Raw genomic sequence first — 25,310 nt, forward strand, 5'->3', positions numbered from 1 at the left:
ACACTCATTAACACATTTTCTGTCTTCTTTGATGTTTCAGGTAATTGTTGAAAACTACCTCAAAATGAAATAAACTATGCAAATGTCCAGGTGTGGACCGAGGCACTCTCCTCACTCACCGGTGCTTCAAATCGTCTGCACTACCCAACCGCCTCCAAGACCGGCTTCTGTACTGGGATCTCTGAGACACACACTCGCAGGCACACACACATACACACACACACACACACACTCTCTCACACACACTAACCACCACTATGGTCAGCTTGAGCAGAATTCACAGGTACCGGTCATGTTAATATGGAAATCAGTACTGGCCGCCTCTCAGCACTCAATGAACTGAATTATAAAGATGTCTGGTTTAAATTAAAGGTGCTCAATAGTATGATAATGTGTCGTTTTTTTCTTAGTCACTATTACAGCAACTAGCAAAATAATTGGTTGTAATGATTTAATGTAACATTGAAAAACAGATTGAAGCACATAGTCCACCTTTATGATCTGTCATGTCCAAAGTTCATTTAATGAGTGCATGGCGTTTGCACACTCCAACACACACACACACACACACACACACGCACACGCACACGCACACACATGCACGCCAGTTCATTAAACTTTGCTCAGATGTCATGCAGTGTTGTCTCTCTGCATGCATGCTTCCTTAACTGTTTTCTTCTGTGAATATTTGTTGCAACATATTTGAGTATGAAACAAGATGAGGAACTTCGTATTTTGGTCTAACTTCACACTGGATAGTGAGATAGAGTTGCTCTGTAGCTGAAGATGTGCTTGTCCTGGCTGGTTTGTTGCCTTAAACTCTGCTAATGTTGATGATTTGCAATATTTTCATGTTTATCAAAATTTAAAAAAATGAGTGATGAAAATAATTCTTAATATGTGGTTCAGTATTTCTCTTCTATCAGATGTTTAACATCTGTAAAAGTTTCTTTATCTTCAATTAGCCTTTTTTGGTGTTTTTATGTAATCGAGCATATTTAACATTACAATAATATGGAATAACATAAGTGTATGTTTTAAATTCTGAAAACATGTTCTGATTTCAGCCTAATTTTGAAAATATGGCAAATTAGAAACATTTCAAGGGTTGCCAATAAGGCCAAGTACATTTAAATTTTTCAAAAAGACCCTATGAAATTTATTTGATGGTGCTATATCAACATTGTCAGCCACTTTCTGTATTTATTAACATATTCTTCTTTGATCAATTTGGTAAATCACACTACTAAGTGGGAACGCAGCCGAAATACATTTACAGCAGGAATTCTAAACTCTTCTTAAGCTAAACTTGTTTATATTTATCTCTGCTGTTGGGAAATGCAGGTTTAAGCAAATGTTTAGGACATAAAGTGTGGACACATGTACTGTATGTGGAATTGTTCTCCATATAGTATAGACACACACACACACACATGCACGCACACATGCATGCATGCAAATCTTCACACACTGAGAAAACAATGAACCATAACCACAAACAAACTACTGGACTCTCTTCACACCTTTTTTTTGTTTGCTTTTTTATTGCGTAATTTGTTTTTGTAAACAATGTTTGTACTGTGAATGTGATTCATTCTCCGACTGTATAGTTGTGCATAATTTAGATTATTATATTTATGCTGTCAGTCTCTCCGTTTGCCTTAGCATTTGTTTTTCCTCTTTCCTTTTTTATTTTTATTTTTTTTTAACATGAAATGTGCTAATATTGTAGAATGCAATAGTGTGTGTGTACTTGACTCAGTCTGAAAACAATGGTGCTAAATTTGGACTGTACCTGATCTTATTTATTCTATATTGAAACATCAAAAACAAATTGAATACTTGGTGCTGTACACAGGGACATTTGTAAAGCCATTTTTTCTGGCATTTCCTTTCTCATATTTAATATGCTATTGTCTGGTTCTTTGAATGCCTCGTGTACAATTGTAACACCTTTAGATAAAACTACGCTGCAACAGCTGGCTCAGAGTCTGAGTAAACAGGCGTGAGGACCTCGGGGCGTGTTTCTCACGCCGCAGTTTCAAACATTAGCAGCCTGCTTCGCTCTCACAGAGAGCTGCTTAGCTGTTGGTGGACAAGACACACTGTTATTGTACATAGGTTTTTGTTTCTTCCTTGTATGTCTCCATAAACAGAAAGGTATATAAAATATCTGTCTATATACAGTCTATATATATAAATATATATATATATATATATATAAATGAATAGAGGTGTTTTGGTGCTGGCAGTGTGACCTTAAACTCAACCTGTTAATCAGGTGGCCTGATGCCAAGGAGAGAGACGCGTTGCCACCACAGGACATTACCAGAAGGCGCTGAACAACACGGCCGCACAACAGCATCTGAATCCTTGTGCCAGAACTAGAAAGTCAAAAGCTGTATTTCACACACCACGGCGCTGTGGTTGAAACACAACTAGATTCCAGCACTAGAACTGTCCTCACTTTTATCCAATGTTTTCATGTTTTTTTTGTTTGTTTTTTTCCTCTCTTTTCTTTTAACCCAAACCCAGATTCTGCAGGAAAAATGGTGCTTCTGTTTGCAAACAATGGCAATTCAGGTCTTACAAATAAAATCTTCACTGGTGCATACAAAACTATGTGGCAACCATTTTGACACACACACTGTCTTTAGATGTCTTACTGGCTAGGCCCTACCATGTAATGTGAGCATAATGTGTCATTGCAAAGACTCTTGTGATAGGATGTATGTGTGTGTGTGTGTGTGTGTCAATTTGTGAGAGCAGCCAAGCTTCCTTTTTTGTTAGATAGTGGGGATACACTTAAGCACAGTGTGTGTGTGTGTGTTTGCTTTTCCCCCCACTTTGTGGTGCATATCTGAGGGAAGATTAGATGAATAATCAAAGCTTTATTGTAAACTCCTGTCCTGTTCACTCACACGTGTTCCTCACCTGCGAGTGTTCAAGTGAAAAGAAGAACTTCATTTTAGAGCATAGTTAGAGACTTTAGTCTGCTTGTTACCAGCACTGAGAGCTCTTTTGTAATTATTGTTGAAGCAGTTTTCATTTAGATTTTTCTTGGTGTTTGATACAATTGCCGTCACACGTTATGCTTTTATTGGTGTCTTCAGATTCCTGTCGGTTTTTAATACTACTAGTCAGACACGGTGCTCTCCTTCACTTAAAACAAGGACATTGCAGCTATTGATAAATACTACTCTTCTCCTGTTGTGCTGCAGGGTTTTATGGTTTCATAATCTTCACCGCGAGCTTGCCTGGCGGCTTTCTGACGGTCCAGTGTAACCTACGGAAATGTTTTCAACTGGAGAGGCGGCGTGGGGAATGTGCAAGTGAGAATAGTTTGTTGGAATGGCAAAATTTACCCCCCCCCCCCCCCATTACAGATGTGTAGCTATTTCTATTATCAGTCAAAGGGACGAGGTGCTGTTACTCTAGTCCTTTGGTGTATGAGCCACAGACTGTTAAAAAAGAATAAGCTATGAGCATGATTTGAATCAAAACGTCTATGCAGGGCAGCACGCTCCATCCTGGTACATTTCTGATCATCTGTGAGAGCTTTTGCAGTCGAGGTTGTTTACTCTAAATCCTGCCAAAGGTCTTAACTCAGGGACTTCCCACATGGCTTGAAATAATGGACACAATTTTCTCAGAAGTAACGCATATCAGACGTATTAACCATGCTTAAGTCCCTTTCTAACCCAACTCGGGACCAGGACGACCCCCTCAGTAAGTGTAATTCAAGGGGTCAAAATTCCAAAGTCATATCTCCTCCGATTCATTCTCACTGTCACATACATCCAGCGTCTCCAGTGAAATCCAGCTTTGTAATGCTTTAGAAGTGCAGAAGCTGTGAAATTGCTCGGATTTTCAGCATCTTCCTCAACTCAGAAAATGTCTAGATTTGCGTCTCCTAAGAAGGAGGTCACCTGTCCTGGGTGGGGATTGGGTCACAGGACACGCGTGGCCCGCAGCGTGTGTGTGCAGCGAGGCCAGGGCAGGTCTGAGGTGCAATAACAGCAAACCTACTCCCCAAAAGGCCCTGGGTTTTCATGACTTGTTGGTGTTTGATGTTGGTGCTTTTGTCCTAAGATGTTATAATGATACAAAATGGAATTAATGCCCTGTTCCCCTGCGTTTTGATTACTAATAAAATGTTTCCTATACTATTTGAATTAATTTTGTGTGTTGCAATTCCTGTCTGAGCTCATTGTTTTTCCTCTCACAGAAGACAGCTAACGCTGAAGTTGTTTGACGCATCATGAAAGGAACTAGGGAAGAATATCTGTGATGCAGAGGAAGCAACTAAACAGCACATCTCTACCATATTCATAATAAGCCATTATTTGTATATTTAACAACCGCTAAATATTTCCACCATGTTGATGTGTTTAAACTCTTTAACTTAAACTTAAACTTAAACTCTTTTAAAATCAACACTTTCGTTGACGCTTTTTATCGATGTTTTTAACTTTTTAAGTTTTTGTCCCTTTTTTTCAACACTTTTGATGCTTTTTTAAAATGTTTGTCACTTTTTTGACGTTTTTAACACTATGTAACACTAACTTATTAACTTTAGTTTTACAGTTATTTTGGGAATTTATGGTCAATAAACCAAAATTTTAGGAAATTATACCTAATGTTTGAGTTAGAAAAGCAGAAATTAGGAATTATTTAGACTAAAATTAAAGGAATGGATGTTAATGGATAATCACAGACTGGAATATGTCACTTTTTACTCAATACTATTTCAAAAACACTTCAATTTTTTTCAACAAATGCTATAAAATTGAATAAGACGACCCAAAATTAATGAAAGTAGAGATTTGTACTTGCCAAAGAGCGTTGGGTGGACTCAATCATGTTATTTTGGGGAATTAAAAAGAACATTGACATAGGAAAACGGGTCAATTTGACCCGAGAACAACATGAGGGTTAAATCTTAATTGAAATGAACATTTCCATAGCTCAGTTGGTAGTGCAGGTGGCCCTTCGCTGCATGTCATTCGCCCTCTCTCTCCCCTTTCATGTCTTCAGCTTTCCTGTTAAATAAAGGCCGAAAATGCCCCCAATAATAATCTGAAGACAAAAAAAAAAAGAACATTTCCGAAAAAGTTTTGATGAGTGCTGCTGTATTTTTGCTTTTGGGCCAGGCCAGACCTCCCAGTAGAAGAATTTAGAGAAATGTGCACTGGGTTTGTGCCAAAATGCCTGTAATGTCTCAGAGAAAATCTCCCAACAAGCCCGTACGGTGAAGGTTTTCACTTGGTCTCATTAAAAATGTCCACAATAGTTGGTTTTTTTTACCACTCAAAAGACATTGACGGGATCCAAAAAAAAAAAAAAAACATTTTTCGAAACCTCCAAAATGTAAGTGTTGAGTTACACTTACATTTTTTTTAATGAAAACACTGTTAAATATAGCTATGTATCTCACAGTATAGACACACAGAAATAACTTCACATTGCTGTCTGCAAGGACAAGGGAGGATGTGGTACCTGCCAAGAAATGTTCCACACTTTGTTAGTAACATGTTGCAACGATTAGAGAATAATGAACAGTTTGTGTCATTCTTCACTGAAGATTTGTGATGTACAAGAAGGAGCCTTGGCTTTATCTCCTGTGATACACGGCCACTAAACAACTCGGAGACCTTGACTGTCTGCAAAACAGGACTGCAGCTGGGAGCGCAGCGATGGGAAGCAGATCTGATGTCTGCGTTCCTTTCTGGGAGCAGGACTGTCTTCTTTCCCCCCTTCTATCAGGAAGGAGTGCAGATACATTGTACACAAGTATTAGGGCATCCTGTTACACAGGATGTTTTTCATTCTGCTTTATTATTTCGGGAAATATGCTTATTCCATTTTGTTTCCCAAGAGTTAGATAACAAGATAGGTACCACTCGGTCCGTTTATTAATCTTATCATCTGACTCTCGGCAAGAAAGCAGCCGTTAAACTGGATGCTCTTCATTATCAATTCTTACCAGCTGCAACAGTGATGTGTGCGTGTGCGTGTGCGTGTGCGTGTGCGTGTGTGTGATATGGCAAAATGTGGACCTGGAGACAGCTAATGTTATTTGCTCTACCAAAGAAGAAGCAAATTTTGTCAGCGTTATAACCAGTTGTGTAGTCTAATGTATTGTGTATATATATATATATATATATATATATATATATATATATGTAGCGATGGCCAAATGAAGCTCCGTGAACCAGTGTCTTTATTTTCTGAGCCCACTAGATGGCGCTCTTAGTTTTTTAGAGAAAGGCCTAAGGCGTTGCAATTCAGTGGATTCTCAACCAATTGTTGAACAGAGAGCGCCATACTGGGCTCAGAAAATAAAGACGCTGGTTCACGAAGCTTCATTCGGCCATCACTAGGAGGGGGTGGGCGATATCCTAGTGGGGGTCTGGTCGTCCTCCCCCAGTGAAATTTTGACTTCATTTTCCTGTATTCAAATACACTTTTATGCACCAATTTAAGGTGGAAATACCTTCATTTAGCCTATGTGAAAAAAGTAAAACACATGTTCAAAATATATCAAAACTATACTGGAAAGTATGTTGTCGTGTGTCATTGTGCATTTTTAAGCGGGAATATGGAAATCCTGGAGCTTTCTCAGTGGGTATGCTGCGTATACCTGCATATCACGTAGGCTACACCACTGGTCGTAGCGTGACTGCATCTTGCACAACACGTCACAGGTGTGTGTGTGTGTTTGAAAATGGGTGTGGTCCAACCAAGGGTGCCCAAGGTAAGGGGGGGGGGGGAAAGTAGGGGGAGACAGAAAGGCATAAATGTTGTGACAGTCGACTAGTGTGGACCTCACTGGAAAACACGAAATAAACAGAGGCGTGTGCACTGGCTGTATTAACAGAACTTTTTTACGTTTTACTGTTTACATTTGCGTAATAACTGCACATGGCCAAGCACTGGTAATGACATTTTGATCATGTTTAGAGGCTAATAACAAGTTAATGAAAATAAAAAAGTAATAAAAGTTTAAGCCTGTTTGGTGCTAACTCTGGCAGGAGGATAACACGGTGTAGACAGCACCGATTGTACTGTAAATTTAAAAAATGAACCGGGCTACATACTGAAACAGACCAGAATATTCCTTTTAGTTTTGTGACTTTTTCTTGCACGGTTGTGACACCATCGCAGTGACAAAAATCTGTCAAGACAGACACAAACACACACCTGGCAAAGTACTCAAATCTGCTTCTGTGGTAGTTCCTGTTATAACGTTAGGTGTCTCCAGAACCACATTTGCCAAGATGACACACACACACACACACACACACACACAACACACACACACACAAGGTGATCATCAAGGACACATGATATTCCTATTTGGGCAGCGTGTTCGTGAGAAGGCAAGGTGGGACAATATATCGCCCTTCCTCATGAGCCATTCAAAACGGGCGATTGAGAAGAGTGGAACCACACCGGCACGTGTCCACACAGGGAATATGTTCATTTTGGATGTCTTCTATTGTGGAGCGTTGATGCTCTGCTGCACCAGGCTCTGTGTGGCCCCCCACCCCAAACTGACAGGTCAGACTGCACAATTCTTGTAATTGTGGTGCTCTTTTTTTCTTCTTTTTTTCTTCTTCTTTTTTTTAGTTGTTTGCATTTGTTTTTTGTTGCTAGCTTTAATCTGTTTTTCAGTGGGTAATGCATTTCTTTTCTCTTTTTTTGTTGTAAATGCAGAGCACACCTTCCAACCAACAGAGACATCATCAGCCTCCAAAGTCTCTCATCCCGTCTTTTACAATGCACCATGCTTTGTGGATGACATATTGGCAGCGTTGTGGGAAGGTGTTGGGAGCGACGGTGAACTCACAAACCTCACTTTGACTCAGTTTGGAATCTGCGTGGGATCTGATAGCTTATCAGACTCCGTCTTATTACAGCTCGCTAAGGAAACCAGCGGGAACCAGAGAAATGGATTGGAGGTTTTGCATCCAACCGGAGGTATCAGTGCTCTCTGATTGCATTACATTTTTGTTTGAACGTTGTTGTTGTTGTTTTTGTTAAAATCTCACAACGTGTCTTGTTTTCTCCATCAGGGCTCTTTGTAGAGGAAGATAAGAGTGGAATGCTCACGTTGACCTTTGACCTCCCACAGTCTCCTTTGTTCGAGCTGAGCCCTGTGCTGCTCTTGGTGTTTGAAAGTCCCCCCTCCAGAGGAAACCTGGATGTCACTTTCAGTAGTCAGTGGCTGCATCCCAACACACAGGTAAAGAAAGGAACCTGTCCTGAAGTTCCTAAATCTATTACATGAGGTTGTCCCAGATATTACTGTTGCTTTCCTCATTTTGTTTTTTCTAGTCTGTGTGCATTTCAGGAGAAACGCAGTACGTGATGCTGACAGGAAAAGCATCAGAGGCCAACATTCACCAGAAATGGAGGATTTCTGTCGAGACAAAAAAGGCTGATATGAGTAAGATGTGATATGGGTTATGGAGAATACTTTCTCGGTTCATGTGCACTCCTCTCACATTTCCTCTCTTTGCAGACCAAAGCCTAAAAGACATCTTTATTGGTGGAAAATCAGGAAGTAACATCAGCATGACTCCACTTCTGCTTTTCTCCGGGGAAAGAGGAACTGATACAAGGTTGTCCTGGTGTTCTTGTTCCCTGTTTAAATGTTAGCAGACTGTTGTTTGAGTGACGCTCGTAAGCATTTTGTGCTCTCTTTCCCAGATTCACACACACTTCAGGTTCATCCCCGGCCTCTTCGCAGAACTCCTTCCTCTGCGAGCTGAAGCGGTTCCTGGGTGATGTCATGCCTCAGGAGCTGTCTGAGTCCCCCCCGCTCCGGCTGGACTCCTTACAGTCCCTGCCTCCTCTGACGCTAGGCTTGTCCTCCAGTGACGGCCTGCTGGCAGGACTGATCAACTCCTCTTCCCCGACCATTTTCTCCTTCATTAGCTGGAGCTCCATGTTTCAGGTGCATCATGGACAATTGGCCATGTCTCCTGCACTGCTGGAGGAGCTCAGCCAGAGGTTGGAGCAGAGTGTGACAAAGATGATGGAGGTAATACGGGAGGAGGAGGTGGGTCACAGAGCCATGGCGAGGCTAGGAAGGCTCAAAGAACTCAGTGCGTTTCCAAAGAAGGAGCCGGCAGCAGGTGATGTGTACCAGAATGCAGTCGTCTAGGGTTGTTCGCAACATATTTTGTCAGATTTACCCAAACGCAGCCCTGCCAGATAAACTCAAGTACCCCCCGCCATGTTCCAAACGGGTTCATTTGAACTGATTTTTAAAGTGGATTTATATATTTAACTATTAATGTTACAATAGTGGATGGTACAATATTTGTATACAATTGGTCTTTCAATTTTAAGGTTAGTTTAAGTTTCACTTGTAGTGGCAGCTAGGTGAATGTTTGAACCATTTATTTATTACTTTAACTATTTAGATTGTTTAGCCCCTAGTCCATACTTCAAGTTATTTTTAGTCATATTACTTTTGACAGTAGCTTACTATTTCAGTTATTTCTTCATTACTTTTAGTTAACACTTTCATATTTTTCTTTTTTTACAGCTATTTTAATACATCCCCTACTTTTAGCAAACTATTTCAAATCCACTACTTTTTATGCAGTCTTAATCACAACTTTTTTTTTTTAAGTGGATCTTAAAATCAAATCAAATTTCTATGTTATCAAATTAGTTGAGCTAGTTCCACACACCACCTGCAGACGTAGCCCCTGCTTGTTTATCACCGTCTTAAATCACTGTAGACTTGTTATTATTATATTAGGAATCAGGCCATATAACATACATTTAGATTTCTTTGGTATCACAAATGGCACAAATACTGTCACTTTTTAACTGATGCTTCTGTTACCTCTATGACAGGAGAGAGCCAGTACCGTGCATTTCTTCTGCTGAAGGCCCTGCAGACGGTGGCCCGTGCCTATGAGTTGCAGAGGGGACTGCGGGCTACCAGAGCGGGCCCCAACAATGCAGAGGGGCGCAACATATGTGGGCTGAGGAGCCTCACTATGTCTTTTGAAACGCTTTTTACGGGTCCAAACACTGCCAACATCAACAACTGCCATGGCTCTTGTGCTTTCCCCCTGTTGTCCAATACCAAAAACCATGCCGTTCTGCTCAACTTACACATTGGGAGTGGGAGTGGGAATGTGGACGAGCGGGCGCCGTGCTGTGTGCCTGTGGCCTACGAAGCCCTGGAGGTGGTGGAACTGCAAGATCATGGGACTTCCATTACCATTAAACCAAATGTGGTGGCAAAAGAGTGTGAATGCCGCTAAAGCTGTTTTCCTTTTGGAGTGTAGTTAGTTGGGACACAAAAGATATTTTACATATTTAACTTACTTACCATGCGCTGTTGGACTTTTGCTGGCAACATGAAGGGACAGCCAAACACCGTTCACCTGCACATCCCACCCACCCCACAATGACACAAAGCTGGCTGGAGATTGACAGAGTTTGCCTTTAATTGTTACTTAAGTGTCATTTATTCAATCACACAGTATCAATACACTAGTAGTAAATGCACATTAATTCACAGACATCTCTTCAAGCTATACTTTCACATATCTAGACAATGTATTATTTGTATTATTCTCACGTTTAGAATTAATCATTTTCATGCAAACCAAAAAGTTGAACATGAGTATTATCGTCTTCCACTGTAAACATTTCATTTTTATTATCCAAGAAGTCTTTTGAATAAAAAGCCATTTTTTATTCAGAGCAAACCTCTTATCATCCATGAGACTATTTTTTGTGCTTTAATTAAGAGTTCAGTCATCATTGAAAACATTGTCTTAGCATACGTCACACCACCGACCAAACTTAACCTCCCAGATTAATATAAATCATTGTTCTGTACTTGTCTTAATGTCTGTATGTTATAAAACTGTCCAAAATGTCCTATGGCTTCATATAATGTTTTTATGCACCAATAAAATAAGAATATATTGTTCTAAAACTACCAAATTGTTAATACCTTGATGACTGCTGATGCCAATATAAGATTATGTTACAATGCGGCAGTAAGTGACATTTCTATATTAGTAATAAAGATTGACAGATTGAGGGATGTAAAATATGCATTAACTGTGATCAACATTTCTCAATAAGGCATGTCCTGCCCAAAAAATGAAATGGCGTTCTCTATAATACAAACTTTATTCAGATGCCTGTTGTTATGAAAATTGACAACCTCTATGTTTCGTATACAAATCATACTTTAGGTTTGGGTTTTAGGATTGCTTTGTTGCCAATCGGCTTTTTTCTTCTTCTTATCGCTCCAAGTTCTTCAGATTCCCACCACCCCATGAAACTGTCCCATATGGAAATCTGGAGACAGACGGCAGGAAACAACAAAGTCTGGTTCAAAAATGCATGCCTTAAATACACATTTTGTACAACCACATGACAACCGAAAATGTGAGAAATACATTCATAAATACATTTCTTTATCATACAGTCACTTCAAGGATTACTTTTTACATTTATCAACAGCTTTGGCTGAGACAATAAATAGCTGTAAACTCCCCTGGTATCTTTCAACGGCCCTGTCTAGCTCTGGTCCCGTTGATCATCAAGCTTTTATTTTTCCCCAAGTCCATAGGATCAAGTACTAGCTCTGCACAATTGTTGGGAAATATACCTTTACCAACACTGCATGTGCATTGCTAATGCATTGAACTAACTAGCCTAGCATTAGTCATACATACTGTAATAACCACACCTATATTTTGCCAAGCCCATGAAGGTAGGTGGATTATTTAAAGCAAGGTTTGGCAACACAATATCAGCCTATGTGCAAGCTGGTGACTACCGATCCCATTCACATTCTGCAAAATGAGCTAAAATCCCATGATCTCACCATTCAGTATAACATATCTTCAAACTGCACAAACACTAGACACTTAAACAAAGGTCCCCATTGATTTGTGTTAGAGATGGTCCAATACCATTTTTGCTTCCTGATACCGATTCTGATACCTGAACTCGCGAATTGACCAATACCGAGTACTGATCCGAGACCAGTGGGTCATATGTTTTATTATGGTCTAACAGCTGTCTACTACTGTATGTATGTGATACGATTTCTAACTTTGTTGTCGGTGTGGCTCAGGTTAATCTGTTTGTGAAACATGACCAAACACAAACAATGAATGCCACAGAACTTTCTCTTATAATGCAGTCAGTTGTAATGTGAGAAGAACATTAATAAACTACTTTAACGTAGATTTTCTTTAGGGCTTTATTACGTGGTATCGGATCGGTGCATAAACTCCAGTACTTCCCGATACCGATATCAGCGTTTTAGGCAGTATTGGAGGCAATACTGATGGCGAAACCGATACTGGTAGTGGTATCAGAACATCTCTAATTTGTATCAATAAGTGTGAATAACGATAGAACTCTACAGAAACCTTGACAAAATCAACATAACCCTTTTAATGGCTCAGCGACAAAAGGCCTAGGCTACCTGCTTTAGAGGTAGACAGTACCTGCAGTATTGAACCATCCTGTAGACTTCCAAAGAAAGACCTTATACCTGAATCCTCAACAAAGGAATCCATTGCATCTAGAAAACAAAGAGTTTAGGATAACACAGAAGCCAACAGCTAATAGAGTAATACACTGAAGCAGCAGAAGTACAGCATCTATATACTATGCATGTTGCATATTTTTACAATGATGCCAAAACAAATTTTCCGTGACATAATCACAGAACTCACCGTGCAGTTCACTGACCCCTGAGCTCACAAGCAGTACCACCAGTGCCAGCACTAAGCAGCGGTTCATAGTGAATCCTTTCCACGGATTTGGAACATCACTCAAATTTTCGATGGACAGAATACGGTCATAAGACACTACGGACAAATACAAACCAGTCAGACGCTAGTTGCCATAGAATTCCCTTGGATGGTTGTTTAGGACGGTTGTATGTCTTACTTATGATATTTTCAGATGTTCCAACTCTGGCTCCTTAAGTCCTGTAGGCTGAGGTTTAAATGTAAAGCTGGTTCCAAAATAAGGCTGTAATTTAAGATGATAAATTCAGTTTTGAATGTTTTTTTTTTAACAAAGTATATATGCCTGTGTGCACAACCTTTCAGACTGCCCTGTGTATCATATACCCACATAGAACAGCTCAAAATAGTCACATGCAGTTGAAAAAGACAAATATACATTTAAAGAGTTTAGTTTTATGTGAACCTCTGAACAGGAAAAAGAAACTTACCTTCAGTTGTATTTCACCACTGAAGTGAAGGTTAATGGGGTTGTGTTAATGGTGATTTCTGTTCTGCAGGCACCAGAGACGGTGTTAAACACACCGGGCACCATGCGCCTTTTCTCCTTGATTGACAGGCACATATGAGTTGTTGAAAAAAGGAAAATGACATTCATAGTGTGTACTGACCCTGTTCATGCTTACCAGCAGTAAATGCTATAAGTGGACAAAAGTGACCAGCATTGGCTTATATTTCACTGATAAGAAAAATAGATGGCAGAAACGAATGAAACTATGAAGCTATTAATCTAGCCCTGTTGGGAAAGAACAAAATAGAGCTACATTTTTAATGTTATTACATCTTACCAGGGTGTTTAGTACTTAGACTTTATTAATCCTTTTGGGATGACTCCCCCAAGGCACTTGAAATTTCCAGCATCCGTTTTAGCAAGAAGAGTAGGCCTACAGTAGCCTATAGAAGACAGTATAAAGGAAACAATAATAACAGTGATAAATAATAATAATAATAATAATAATAATAATAATAATAACAATAAGAACCTTTGGCTCTAAAAAGACATTTACCATAAATTATCAGTCAAAAGCGTCAGTGTTGAGTTAAGTGTTAAAGTGACCAGGTATTAATGTAAGTGTGTGTATGTATGTTTGAGATGCTGAGGCAGTATTTATACTTCTAATACATTACATTTCAGAAGGAAATGCTGTACTTTATTAGCTATTTAAGAGCTAGAGTTACCAGTTTAAAATTAAGATTTTACATTTAGAAAAGTAAAAATACAGGCTACAGTAACTCATTTTGACTGACTATGTTGAGTATACCTCAAATGTGCAAACCTTCTATTTTATTTTATTTCGTTTAATTTCATTTCATATATATATTTATAATATAAGTATATTTATATATATATACACACACACATATGCGGCGTCTACTCTTTATATGTCTATGGTTGTTGCGGTCTGCCGTTAGCCTCCACCAAAGCCAATTTTACTTTAGCTAATAGCTAATTCGGCTAACCGCTAGCTAAGACAGCATGAAATAACTTTAAAAGACCCTCAAAATATAACCGTTAAAATATACAACAGCTGTTACGTCATGGTGCTATGGTTCTGTTTCAACGCCGTCCAGTCACCACGGGTCGGGACTGCGTTATCAGCGGTAACCGACATAGACATATAAAGAGTAGACGCCGCATTTATATGTCTATGGTAACCGATATATGCACCGCTTTCTTGCGCATGCCTGGCCCAGGTAGTGTCCAGTGCAGAGCAGCAGTGAGCCAGTAGGACATGATCACAATGGCAGGTTAACAAATGCACTAATCCACATGCAGCTGGCTGGCTAGCAAAACACAGAAACTCGGATTACAACACACAAAGTGTGTGACTTAATTCCCTACTCAGGACACCATTATTCTGTATCTCTATATAGCAAATATTTATTTCCTACTATATTAATGTTCTGAATGTCCTACATAGCACCTTTAAATTTAAAATGAAGTAATGGGGCTCATTAAATGCGTCATATTTTCACAGTAAAACGTCATGGTGGACAGGACACTCCCCTCACAAATACTGCAGCCTGCTTACAGCAGCTCTGAGCCCATCATTAGCGAAGGGGAGAGGATAGAACCAGCAGCAGGTGTGGACGCTGGCCGGATGGTTAAATCTAACCTACAGACGATTTTGAATAGTCATTGTTTTGTTAGAGAAAAAGAGAGAAACTTATCCGAGATGCCTGTTATTGAGCAATCCAGTAATAAACCTGAGAGTGAAAGGTATGTTGTTGTAGTTGTGAATTGTTATAAGCTAACAAGCTAGCTAAGCTAAATTTAAAAACCGCGGCCTAGCTAGCTCAGAGGTAAATTTCCAGGAGTGGCTAGCTAGTACTATTCACCGTGTTTCTTGTTTACAAACCAGCACTATTTATTCCAATTGTCGTTTTCAAAATACATTGTCAGTCGCGTTTTGTTTGATACATTTTCATTACACGTCTTCAATTTTCACCGTAAATTACATAACTGTATCATGACATTTAGCTTACTTAACATTGGTAGTCATTAAATAGGAAAAAAAATAATCTAGCTGTGTTGGCTTAGCGTTAGCTGAGGGCCAAGTTAGGGCTAACGTTACAGCTACGTCAGCTACATCACGGATGTTTCCATAATTTTAACGTTTCAGCGAAAATTAATGGGGATACAATATTTTGGTTGTATTTCACGTCGTATTTAACGTCAGTCTTGAAAAAAGCAGAGTGCTCTAAAAATGTTTATACGGTTATGTAAAGTTAGCTTGTTGCTAACCAACGTAGTTAAAATGATGGCATTTGTGGCTTCACGGCTTGTTTTTTTCCATTTCGCCCACGAGCTCAGGTGCTAGCGAGCCTTGACGTTTTGTAACAACAAAAAGGATTAGCTAGAAGAACCAATTTTGTTTACACCGGGGCAGTCAGTCGAGATGGATATTCTACATTTAGCAAAGTAACCTTTGCTATCTCGCTAACCTAGTATTATATTAACCGTTGGGGGGGGGGTTGCGAGCCAATGGACTCCGGAGACCCGTCTGCTGTTTTACCCCAAAATGAATAGAATTTTACAATTGATGGACATGTGGGGATTTGATGCCGGGAATATGTCATGATTCGAAGCGATTTTTTGGGTTGTTTTATTTTTCTGCCTGACAAGATTTTTTTGGTCGGTTTCTTTGGTTTGTGAAATCGTGGGAAAATTTTCCCCTGACGAAAAGGGGGGTGTTGGGTTTTTTGAGCCAGGGGTGCCTTTTACTTAAATATTCCTTGAAAAATTTATATATAATTTTTTTCATTTTGTTCCCCACATTTTTTTGGGCATGCATAGAAACCCAAAGCATAAGCTGTTTTTCCACCCCGTGGTAATTGTTGTGTTTTTGAAAAATAAAATAATTTTTCCTCTCCAAAACCCCTGTGTTTAAACCCAGCAGGTCCCTTTAAAAACTCCTATCTTTTACACTCTGCCCTTTGTGGTTCCTTTGAGCTAAGGAAAGCTTAGCAGCACTGTTAAAGAAAGAGCATTTTCCCTAATCCTTAGCGTACGTTATGTTCCCCTAAAGAATACCCCTTCCTATTTCATACATGACAAGGTCTTTTTGGCAAGCAATTTTTTACAACCCTCACTCGTGACCAGGCACTTCTTTGCCGCCCGTTTGGGGTTTTGGGGGGGCCCCGCTCCCTGCTTTAGGGGATTTTCAAAAAATGCTTTTAAAGTAAATGGGGGTTGTTTGAAAGTCCTTATGTCTTTATTTTTAATCGGACAAGGCGAATTCATTTTTATGTAATGATGGTTTTTGGGCTTTTTAAAAAAAATCCCCCAAAGGGTTTTGGGAAAACTTGTTTAAATTTGCAATCTCCTGTTTTTTTAAAAATCCCCAATAATTGGTATCTATTGACTGGTTACCCGAATATGGGATGACGGGTTTTTCCACATCGGCCACTCGCAAGCAGGGGCATTTGCGTAAGGCTCTAGTGCCGGTTATTTGTGGGCAACTTGGCTGCCGGGAAAAAATTTTGGTTCCCGTGGCTCGAAAAACGGGCTTACCCCAAAACCTTTTTTAAGTACAGCCCACACATCGCCTTGTACCAACTAATTATAGACCTTGACTGCCTGGGGAATTAAAAGGGCTGTCTCACTCAAAAACTGTTTTTTGGCCCCTCGAAAAATTTGGGCCGCGGTTGGGTGCAGGACAAAATTTGGTTTAATGGTTAAAAAACAAGCCTGGTCCCTGCACCTTCCTCAAATCTTTGACATCTTTATTCCCCACCAAAACACAAAACTTTTTTTTTTTTTTAGGAAGTTGGGTTTTTTCAAAAAAGGAAACAATGATTTTTCAGTGGAGCTCGGATTTTTGTGAGAGAAAACAAATTTCCTTGAGGTTGTGGGAATGTTTGCTGAAATTTTACTTAGTCAATTTAGGGGCCCCCAAAATGTGGAGTGCAACTCCACCTCCTGTTCCGTCGGTTAATTTTAATGTGCTCAAGTCAACTCATCATAAACCCCCTGTGCCCAGTCGTTCTGATTAAACTGTGCCCCACCTTGTTTTTTTTTTAAAGACAAACTCAACTTTATAAGGGTTTTTTAACGAAAACGTGTGGGGTGTTTATTTTGGGGGCTTTGGTTTTTTTTTTTGGTAAGAACCTCCGGGGATCTCACTTATAATGGCTCCTTCTGTGTGTGGTTTTTTTTTCCCCCTCCAGTACTCCATCCTAGGGGGTGCCCCCTTTTTTCAGTACCATGCCCCGGGGCCTCTGTGTGCCCCGATCCCCCTCACCCCCCTGAAGTCCCAGGGGCGGGAAGGACCAGCGGGATCGAAATTTTCGCTAAGCTTTCTATTTTGTGATTTTAAAATATTTTTTTATTTTTTTTTAGAGCATTGGCTTTTTTCATTCTGCATTGTAAAAGTATATTGGTCGTACAATAAAAGTCTCTCCCCTGTTTTTCCGGGTAACAGTTACGGTTTTTGAGAGCCCCCCCCCGCCCCGGGGAGTGCCTTCTTTTTCTCTTTGAGCCCCGCGCCTGGGGGCACGCACTGTGTCCCCGGGGGCGGGGCTGAAGGAGGGAACCTGATTGAAATCCCCCTGAGCTTTTACCTGGGGCACAAGACAGGGTTTCCCGGAAAACTTTTAATTAAAAGAAAAATGTCTTTTTTCAAAAATTTTATTTTCGTTGAAAAAAAACAAAGGGAAAATTTGATTGTTTCAATTAAACCCATTGAATTAATTATTGTTTAAAACCAAAGAAAAAAAGACTATTTTTTTTAATCTGTACAACAGTGAGCTCTGTCAAAAACAACTTGTATATATAAAACCCCATTTTTGTAAAATAAATTTCCCGGCTGAAAATATTGCCTATAGGCTCAAAACCCTTTTTTATTTGTATTCTTAGATTCTTTTATGATCATCATTTTTTTAGAAAAAGTGGGGTTTAAACCCGCAAATTATTTCCATGAATTCTTCATCCTTTTTAATCTTAACCTTTTTTTTGCCTTGCCTTCCAGTTTTCCCTTCTGCTGAATTTTTCAGAAGACGCTACAATTTTATCCTTTTCCTCTTTTTTTCCCAAAAGCCCTGACGAAGAGGTTAAAAATTTTTTTTAATTGTTTCTTAAACTGTTAACGCTTAAACCAAAAACCGAAGCCCCAATTTAAATCTAACTTTTTCATGTTAACTTTATAGTTAACAATGAAAATACATCCTTTCATTTTTTCTCCCTCACACCCCCGCTGCGTACTTTTTTTCCCGGGCTTTGAATTGTGGGGACCGGGCCCCTTGCCCCTCCCGCCCTGAGCTTTTTCAGGGTTTTTTCGCATTGGGGGACTCCCCGAAAGACGATTAAATGACCGAGCTTACACTGATTTTTTGTTTTCCTTTTTTGCCGTACCCACACATCTTTAGTTCAGTATGGTTGAGGTTTCCTTTGTTTGTTTTTACCTACTATGTGCTGTGTTCCATTGATATTGCACTAGGGTAAGATGTTAATATACCAGGAATGTAAAGCAAGCGCCCACATACTATCTGGGCGTTGTGTCCTCACCACTGTATTACTTTCCATGATGTGTAGTGTGCTGACCTCGTATTATCTCTCCCTGAACACCCTGACGATCATCTCCACAGTGTAATATTTATGATCAATTTAAATCCATCTTACTCGTGAAAGTAGATATGTTTCAGTAAGTATCAGTTTTCTCCTGTTTAAATTGATTTTTTTTTTTAATTTTCTGCATGATTTTGATTTGTTGCTTTAATTCACTTGATAGAAATCTGCATGTTGTAACTACTAAATAAAAGTGCTCACCTAAGAGTGTTGTCTGTGGTCTTGTTGAAATCATAACCCGTGCAGCCTGTACAGTGGGGCTCGAAAAGTTTGGGCACGCCAGGTAAAAAGGTGTATTAATGTGCATAAAGAAGATAAGAAAAGTTGGAAAAAATCTCAAAGGCATCATATTAAACCGATTAGACATTCGTATAATGTCACAAAAATTTAGATTTTATTTTCATCATTTACGCTTTAAAAATAACCACAAAAATGGCGTCTGCAAAAGTTTGGGCACCCTGCAGGGTTAATACCTTGTACTGTCCCCTTTGGCAAGTATCACAGCTTGGAAACACTTCTTGTAGCCAAGAGTCTTTCCATTCTTGTTTGGGGTATCTTCACCCATTCTTCGTTCCAAAACTCTTCCAGTTTTTTTGATTTTGGGGCTGTGTGAAATTTTTCTTGAACTTCCAGATCTTACTTTAACTTCCACTGTTCCTGATGACGGCCATTTCTTAATTACATTCTGATCCGAGGATATTAAACGCTTTGCTATCTTCTTATAGCCTTCTGCTTTGTGATCGTCAACTTTTTTCAGTTTCAGTTTTCTAGACAACTGCTTAGAAGAACCCATGGTGCTGATTGTTGGGTCAAGGTCAGATGAGTCTGGGCATTTAAAACCTTAAGATTGACATCACCTGGTCTTTCCAGATGATGATTGAGAACAATCCATGACAGTGTGAGGTCTCAGCTTTCTAAAGGGGGCGGTGCATGCTAGAAACTCTGCAGAGTACCCAAACTTTTGCAGTAGCCATTTTTTTGTTTTCTGTTATTTTTAAAGTGTAAATAATGGAAATAAAAACAAATACAAATGTCTTTTCCATCTTTTCTTGGCATCTTTATGCACATTAATAAACATTTACCTGGGGTGCCCAAACATTCGTTATAACGTGATACAAAGCGATGCACACTCGTCAGGGAGGTAAAGTCTGCACTACAATAGATCTGGAGCAGTTTGTGAACAGTGTTTTTTCTGGAAGATAGTAAGTCCCTTTGGGGTGGACTTTGGAATTTCTCACTTTGTAGAAATATAACGTGCACAAAAAAGTTATGTAACACAATAAAGGAAAGTAAATGAAAAATTGATCGATCAGTTCTGATGTTGGAAAGAGGATTTCAGATGATGCAAATTTGTCCCAAAACACTTCCTTTAGCCCTATTCACATGGGACTAGTATTACCAGGGGACCTCTTGTAGTCTGTTTTTTTTTTTTTTTGCGGTGCATTTACACATAAACAAAGTCTGTATTTTACTCAAATTTACTGACAGAGTTCAATGATCTTTCCAAACTTTAATTTATAATTGACCATATGGCCACAACTCACCGAGATGCCTATTCGCACAAGACTAATATGTGACCTCTGTGTCTGAGGTGTCTGTTTGTTGTCGTATGTAGGGGAATTTTGATTTGATGAATTACAAACATGGCAAATTTGCTTGGGATTAAGATCCCAGGCAACCTCCACAATTCTTTTTTCAAATTACTAAAGGTCAAAGGTCCCCAGATGATACTAGTCCTGTGTGAATAGGGCCTTTGACGCATACTGAGACCACATACTAACATTTAGTCGCTCACTACTGTAGTCATCTTCATGATTTATTAAGAATAATCATACAATGGAGTTGGTGAGACAGCACAATAATTATAATAGTATGTGATAAATAAAATGCTTCAGAAAGCACAAAAATGCAGAAATCTTGTTAAATTATTTTAAAGTTTATTTAAAGCACTTTTCTAACTGGCAGAACGTAGTTTGTTCATTTACAATTATCACTTATGGTAAGAAGCTGATTGAGAAAATACATTTATAGGGCCCTTAATGATTGATATTACAGCAACGTGTTCAAAGTGCAACATTTTATTTGATCAATTTTACATGATGAAGAGCAGTATATGAATGTATAAAAGGATGGTAAATGCCTTTTAGCCCAATGAAACGCACATTCTTAGTGTATTTTTGACCATTGTACATAATACAGAGGGACAGTGACTGACTATGTTGGACTACAACCATCAATGAGTCCTCAAAAGAATGGTTTCATTTCAAGATGGACTGTCCATATTCAGAGTGAGCCACAGCTGACTGGTGACGCTCATGACTGTCTTGGGGTCTGTGAACGACAGGTATTGCAGGCACATACAGTCCTCCCAATCCAGAGCAGACTGATCCTGGATCAGCCCTCTCTCCGCCAACTTCATCACCAGCAGGGCTCGCTTAATTGTCAGCCAGTTGTGTACAGCGGTGGTCATTGAGCCTCTGTGATTGAAGAGGGAGACATTTGGGCCCCAGAGAAGCGCCTGAAGCATGGCCACCATGTCCGCCATCTGTGGCCCGCTGCTCTCACTCTGGAGCAGAGAGGCCAGATAAAGAAGCCCTCTTCGGTGTAAAGACTTGGACACTGTTGGAACTGGGTCCGGAGGTGTCAGGCTCCCTTGTGAGTGGAGGCAGTATTGAATTAGGGCTCCAATCTGGGATTTGATGTCGGTGAGGGAGTGAGGATCAGACAGAGCAGATGATAGCGGGGTTAACACAACGCGAGGGGAGCCGTGTGTCCTCCATAACATCTGGATCTTTCCTTTTTTCTTTGTCTTTCGCCACTCCATTTTGTCTTTCCATATGCTACTTTTGAAACCTCTCTTTATTTCAGGAGCATCCTGTTCTAGCTTGTTGTCTCCCTCTTCATTCTCTCTGTTGGGCCACACTAAAAAGATCCCCTGAGGTCTGAGCTCAGCTGCAGTCGCGCTGATGCACAGATGTTGTGTGCCCATTAATATCTGCAGCAGCAGAGCACATACCTGTCTGTCATAATCCAAACAATGTGTGCTCTGGAGCGAGCTGTTATCCTGGACAAAGTCCTCTAGAGTGGCGTTTGGCAGGTCTCTCTCAACACTCACCAGTAGTCCTTTCTGGAGGAAAGACTGAACTGAGGGCAGATCGATGTTCCCATGAGCTGTGGCATGCTCAGTGCTGCCTCCACCTGGTGGTTTAGCAACAGTGCAGTCTGGCCTAAAAGGACGAGAGGGATCTTGAGTTTTAAATGCGCTGGAATCATTCCTCGGGGTGTTGCTTGCTTGGAAATGAGCAATAACATCTTGCACATTGACATGCAATGACTGGTGTTTGGTGGGAGCTGAGGAAGCTTCATCAGTCTGTTTTTGTACCTGCACAGAAAGACAGAAAACAGACACAAGAATACAACTATAGTCATAATCAAGAAACACACGAAAGGTAATAAAAAAAATCTACTCTGGCCTTCCTGTTGCAGTTGTGACACCTGATGACAGTTGAGAGGAAGTGTTTCTGCTACCGCAAGTCAGTGTAACAATTGTCAATCTTGATAAAGATCAAGTTTGCATTACTGGTTGCTTTGTGCAGTCTGCATGCCACTTTTGTTTTGCACACAATTTCAATTACAATTTGACCCCAAGTGTATATAGCATACAACAACAGAACATTCTGATATCATGCATACACAGAACTATGTGGAGTGTATTAAAGGGCTGTAACATTACCCTTAAACCAAGCATCCTCCCTGGGAGCTTGGGGCTGTGCAGGCTGTAGTAAACCGTGTCTCCGATCTGCGCTGGCTCGCTGCCCTCACACAGCTGGAAATCCTGAGGCTGGTATGAGCTGACGTCCCTCTCTGTGGCCTCTCTCTGCAGCAGGACCCCAGCCTCCACGCTCCGTGCCATGCTTCTCAGAAAGAGCAAATGTCGATGCTGAATCCCCTGAGAAACAACCCTCTGGTCGTCCAATCCGCTGAAGAGGTGGGGGAGATGTTCGTCTGGGGTGTCAAAGGACAGCTGGGAGAAGAACGGTAAGGGGACGGGACTCCCTCTGACTGATTTAAACTCCTCTTCCTCTTCAAGGAAATAGGGGTCAGGTTTGGGTGCCAGCATGTACAGCGGGTTGTCAAAGTTTTGAGGGTGTCTTTGCAGCGGAGACAGGGGAGACAGAGGAGAGAGTGGAGGCCCATTGGTGCCAGGGAGGGAGAGGGTGCGAGCTAACTTTTTCTTTGGAACAGGCGGCGGGGTGCCATCGGAGAAAAATCTCGCCTGGTGTTGGGAGGGATCTGAGCACAGAGAGAGACATTTAGGTCAGACTTAAAACAGTGAGCAAGAGCAATGAACATGCAACCGTTTTGGGAGTCTGCATCCACAGCCGAGTTACACTGCAGACAGCCGTTTGTCTGGATGAATAGTCTGCAAGTCACTGTCATGTGTCAGAATATTACATGCATGTTAGTAAAGTAAGAGTTTCAGATTGTTACCGCCTCTCTTTCAGTTCTCACAAGAAAGACGAACTGAGAAGACTGAACCTCACATTATAGTTAAGTTGTGTTCATTCCCATCACACTGAGCTGGGTACACGCCAGTCATGTTTCTGGAACTTGTTTGACATTTACAACATGCGAGTACTTTCCCTTCACCCATTCTCACTTCATCATTCTGCAAACCTACCGTAGCGCTGGTGTATGGGGCACTGGGCTGCGTGACAATCAGTGGGTTCGGGGAAGACGTCGCTGTAAGAGTAGTTTTGGAGTCCAACAGGGCTGAGCGTAAAACAGTCAGACCCCACACTGGAGCATCTGGAGGAATGGCTCCTGTGTAAGAAGATGGACGGGATGACAAAAAACCATCTAAGTGCATTCACAGCAGCATACTTCAAGGTACCAGATAAGTTATATTTACATGACTTATCGGTGCAATCTACTTTTATCCCTATAAAGTAGGATCTTTTCATAAGGATTATGTGATTATGGATTAGAAAACCCAATAAAAGAGTGTGTAAAAAATTCACACACTTCTAATAAGATCTGTTAGATCTTACCTGTGCTGTTTGACAGGCAGCGCTGGCGGCTGTTCCTCAGCTCTGCTGCCAGCACAAGACGCCATCTGGAATGTCCGAAGTTACAACACCTAGCTCCTCCACCTCTCTGACTGTTCACTGCTGTCACTGAACACAGTGTGTGTCTGTGTCTCTTTCTCTGTGTGTGTGTGTGTGTGTGTGTGTGTGTGTGTGTGTGTGTGTGTGTGTGTGTGTGTGTGTAGCTCACAGGTGGCTAACGCAGCACCTCTCTGCAACTCCCCTTCCTCTTTCGCTCTCGTCTGTGTAGCTGCATGTTTTAAAGTACATTTTCTTCTTATCTTTTGTACCAATCGTTTTCAGTCTGAGGTTGAGGTTGGTACCGGAAAGCGCTGTCTGTTCTGAGGGCACAACTGTTCACTGAGCTAACCTCAACTTGAAAGAACTGGAAGAGCAGTTATTGCAAATCCCCTTGACTGCACTCTCGTCTCTTCTTTCTTTCTCAGTTGATGTACATTCGCCATGCAGCTTTACCATGAGCTTCTCTCTGTTGGATGATGCAGTTTGAGCCTTTCCACATGCAGTGCCCTGTTCAGGGCTCGGTGCTTGCATGTAGTGTTTGTTTTCACTGACTTTAAAGGAAAGGGTAAATATTGCAGATAAAGACCGAGATGATTTATCATGTCATATCTTGCAAAACTGGGCAATTTTGGACGAATATCTATGGTTAGACAACCTCATTTAGTGAATGTAAATCTGCTCTATGCTGAGAGGTCAGAGGTCAGTCTTGCTTAAAGACAGTTCATCAAGGCATTCTTGTTTCAAAACCCAATATAAGAATAGTTTTGATGCCAAAAGTCAAAATAATCAGGATTTCATGACTCGGAGGATTGCTTACCACTTAAGCAATTAAATGATTATACGGCACTCAACTTAAAACATCAACATTGATTATGATCTTTAATTTTGTAGCACAGCGATCAAAATTAAAGTCTAAACAGCAGTGTCGGGGAAATCAAGTTAATAAAACAAGACAAAGAGTTGTAGTGGCTCTGTTATTTGAGCTAAATGCTAACAGCTAACATGCTGCTGATGTCTACCATCTTAGTTTCAGCATGCTAACATTTGCTAGTTAGCGCTAAACACAAACGACAGTTGAGTTCGATGGGAATTAGTCATTAGTTTTAAACGTACATGATTTGGTCAAAAAGTATTGGACAAATTGAAATTTTGACCTCATAATGGTGCTAGACAAAATGCCCCGGGATCACTAGAGTTCCATCCATCCATCCATCCATCCGTCTATCCGTCCGTCCGTCCGTCCATCCATCCATCCATCCATCCATCCATCCATCCATCCAGCCATCCAGCCATCCACCTATCCATCCAGCCATCCATCTG

The 25,310-nt window shown here is 40.5% G+C and overlaps 3 protein-coding genes and 1 long non-coding RNA gene across 8 annotated transcripts in view; 2 read left to right on the forward strand and 2 right to left on the reverse strand.

The window, feature by feature from the left end:
- Positions 1–4,177, forward strand: part of dot1l (DOT1-like histone H3K79 methyltransferase) — a 30,514-nt gene extending 26,337 nt beyond the window's left edge. For all 4 annotated transcript variants that reach the window (XM_032525166.1, XM_032525165.1, XM_032525167.1 and 1 more), the window contains one exon: positions 41–4,177. Coding sequence is in view for 1 of the 4 variants with exons in the window: in XM_032525167.1 (XP_032381058.1) it covers positions 41–51 (11 nt within the window). In the remaining 3 variants the exon portion in view is untranslated. The remainder of the gene's footprint in view (positions 1–40) is intronic.
- amh (anti-Mullerian hormone) lies at positions 2,535–10,978 on the forward strand. 2 transcript variants are annotated; one of them, XM_032525171.1, is made up of 9 exons: positions 2,535–2,637; positions 7,282–7,563; positions 7,720–7,983; positions 8,079–8,248; positions 8,341–8,452; positions 8,528–8,627; positions 8,716–9,143; positions 9,877–10,302; positions 10,348–10,978. In XM_032525171.1, exons 1-8 carry the CDS (start codon positions 2,550–2,552, stop codon positions 10,290–10,292), a joined length of 1,860 nt encoding a protein of 619 aa, XP_032381062.1. In that variant the 5' UTR covers positions 2,535–2,549; the 3' UTR covers positions 10,293–10,302; positions 10,348–10,978. The 2 variants fall into 2 exon arrangements, with proteins under 2 accessions (XP_032381062.1, XP_032381061.1); XM_032525170.1 differs by having other exon boundaries at positions 9,877–10,978.
- A 173-nt stretch (positions 10,979–11,151) lies between these two features.
- Positions 11,152–13,404, reverse strand: LOC116695110 (uncharacterized). The gene is made up of 5 exons (XR_004333356.1): positions 13,247–13,404; positions 12,958–13,041; positions 12,741–12,875; positions 12,510–12,586; positions 11,152–11,346 (listed from the first exon to the last, which is right to left on the reverse strand). It is a non-coding gene; the product is annotated as an uncharacterized LOC116695110 (long non-coding RNA).
- Positions 13,405–20,809: 7,405 nt separating this feature from the next.
- Positions 20,810–24,101, reverse strand: peak3 (PEAK family member 3). The gene is made up of 4 exons (XM_032526242.1): positions 23,934–24,101; positions 23,564–23,706; positions 22,616–23,175; positions 20,810–22,264 (listed from the first exon to the last, which is right to left on the reverse strand). Exons 1-4 carry the CDS (start codon positions 23,996–23,998, stop codon positions 21,146–21,148), a joined length of 1,887 nt encoding a protein of 628 aa, XP_032382133.1. The 5' UTR covers positions 23,999–24,101; the 3' UTR covers positions 20,810–21,145.
- Between the last annotated feature and the right edge of the window lie 1,209 nt (positions 24,102–25,310).

The sequence above is a fragment of the Etheostoma spectabile genome, chromosome 9, assembly GCF_008692095.1.
Source record: "Etheostoma spectabile isolate EspeVRDwgs_2016 chromosome 9, UIUC_Espe_1.0, whole genome shotgun sequence".
Lineage (NCBI taxonomy): Eukaryota > Metazoa > Chordata > Actinopteri > Perciformes > Percidae > Etheostoma > Etheostoma spectabile.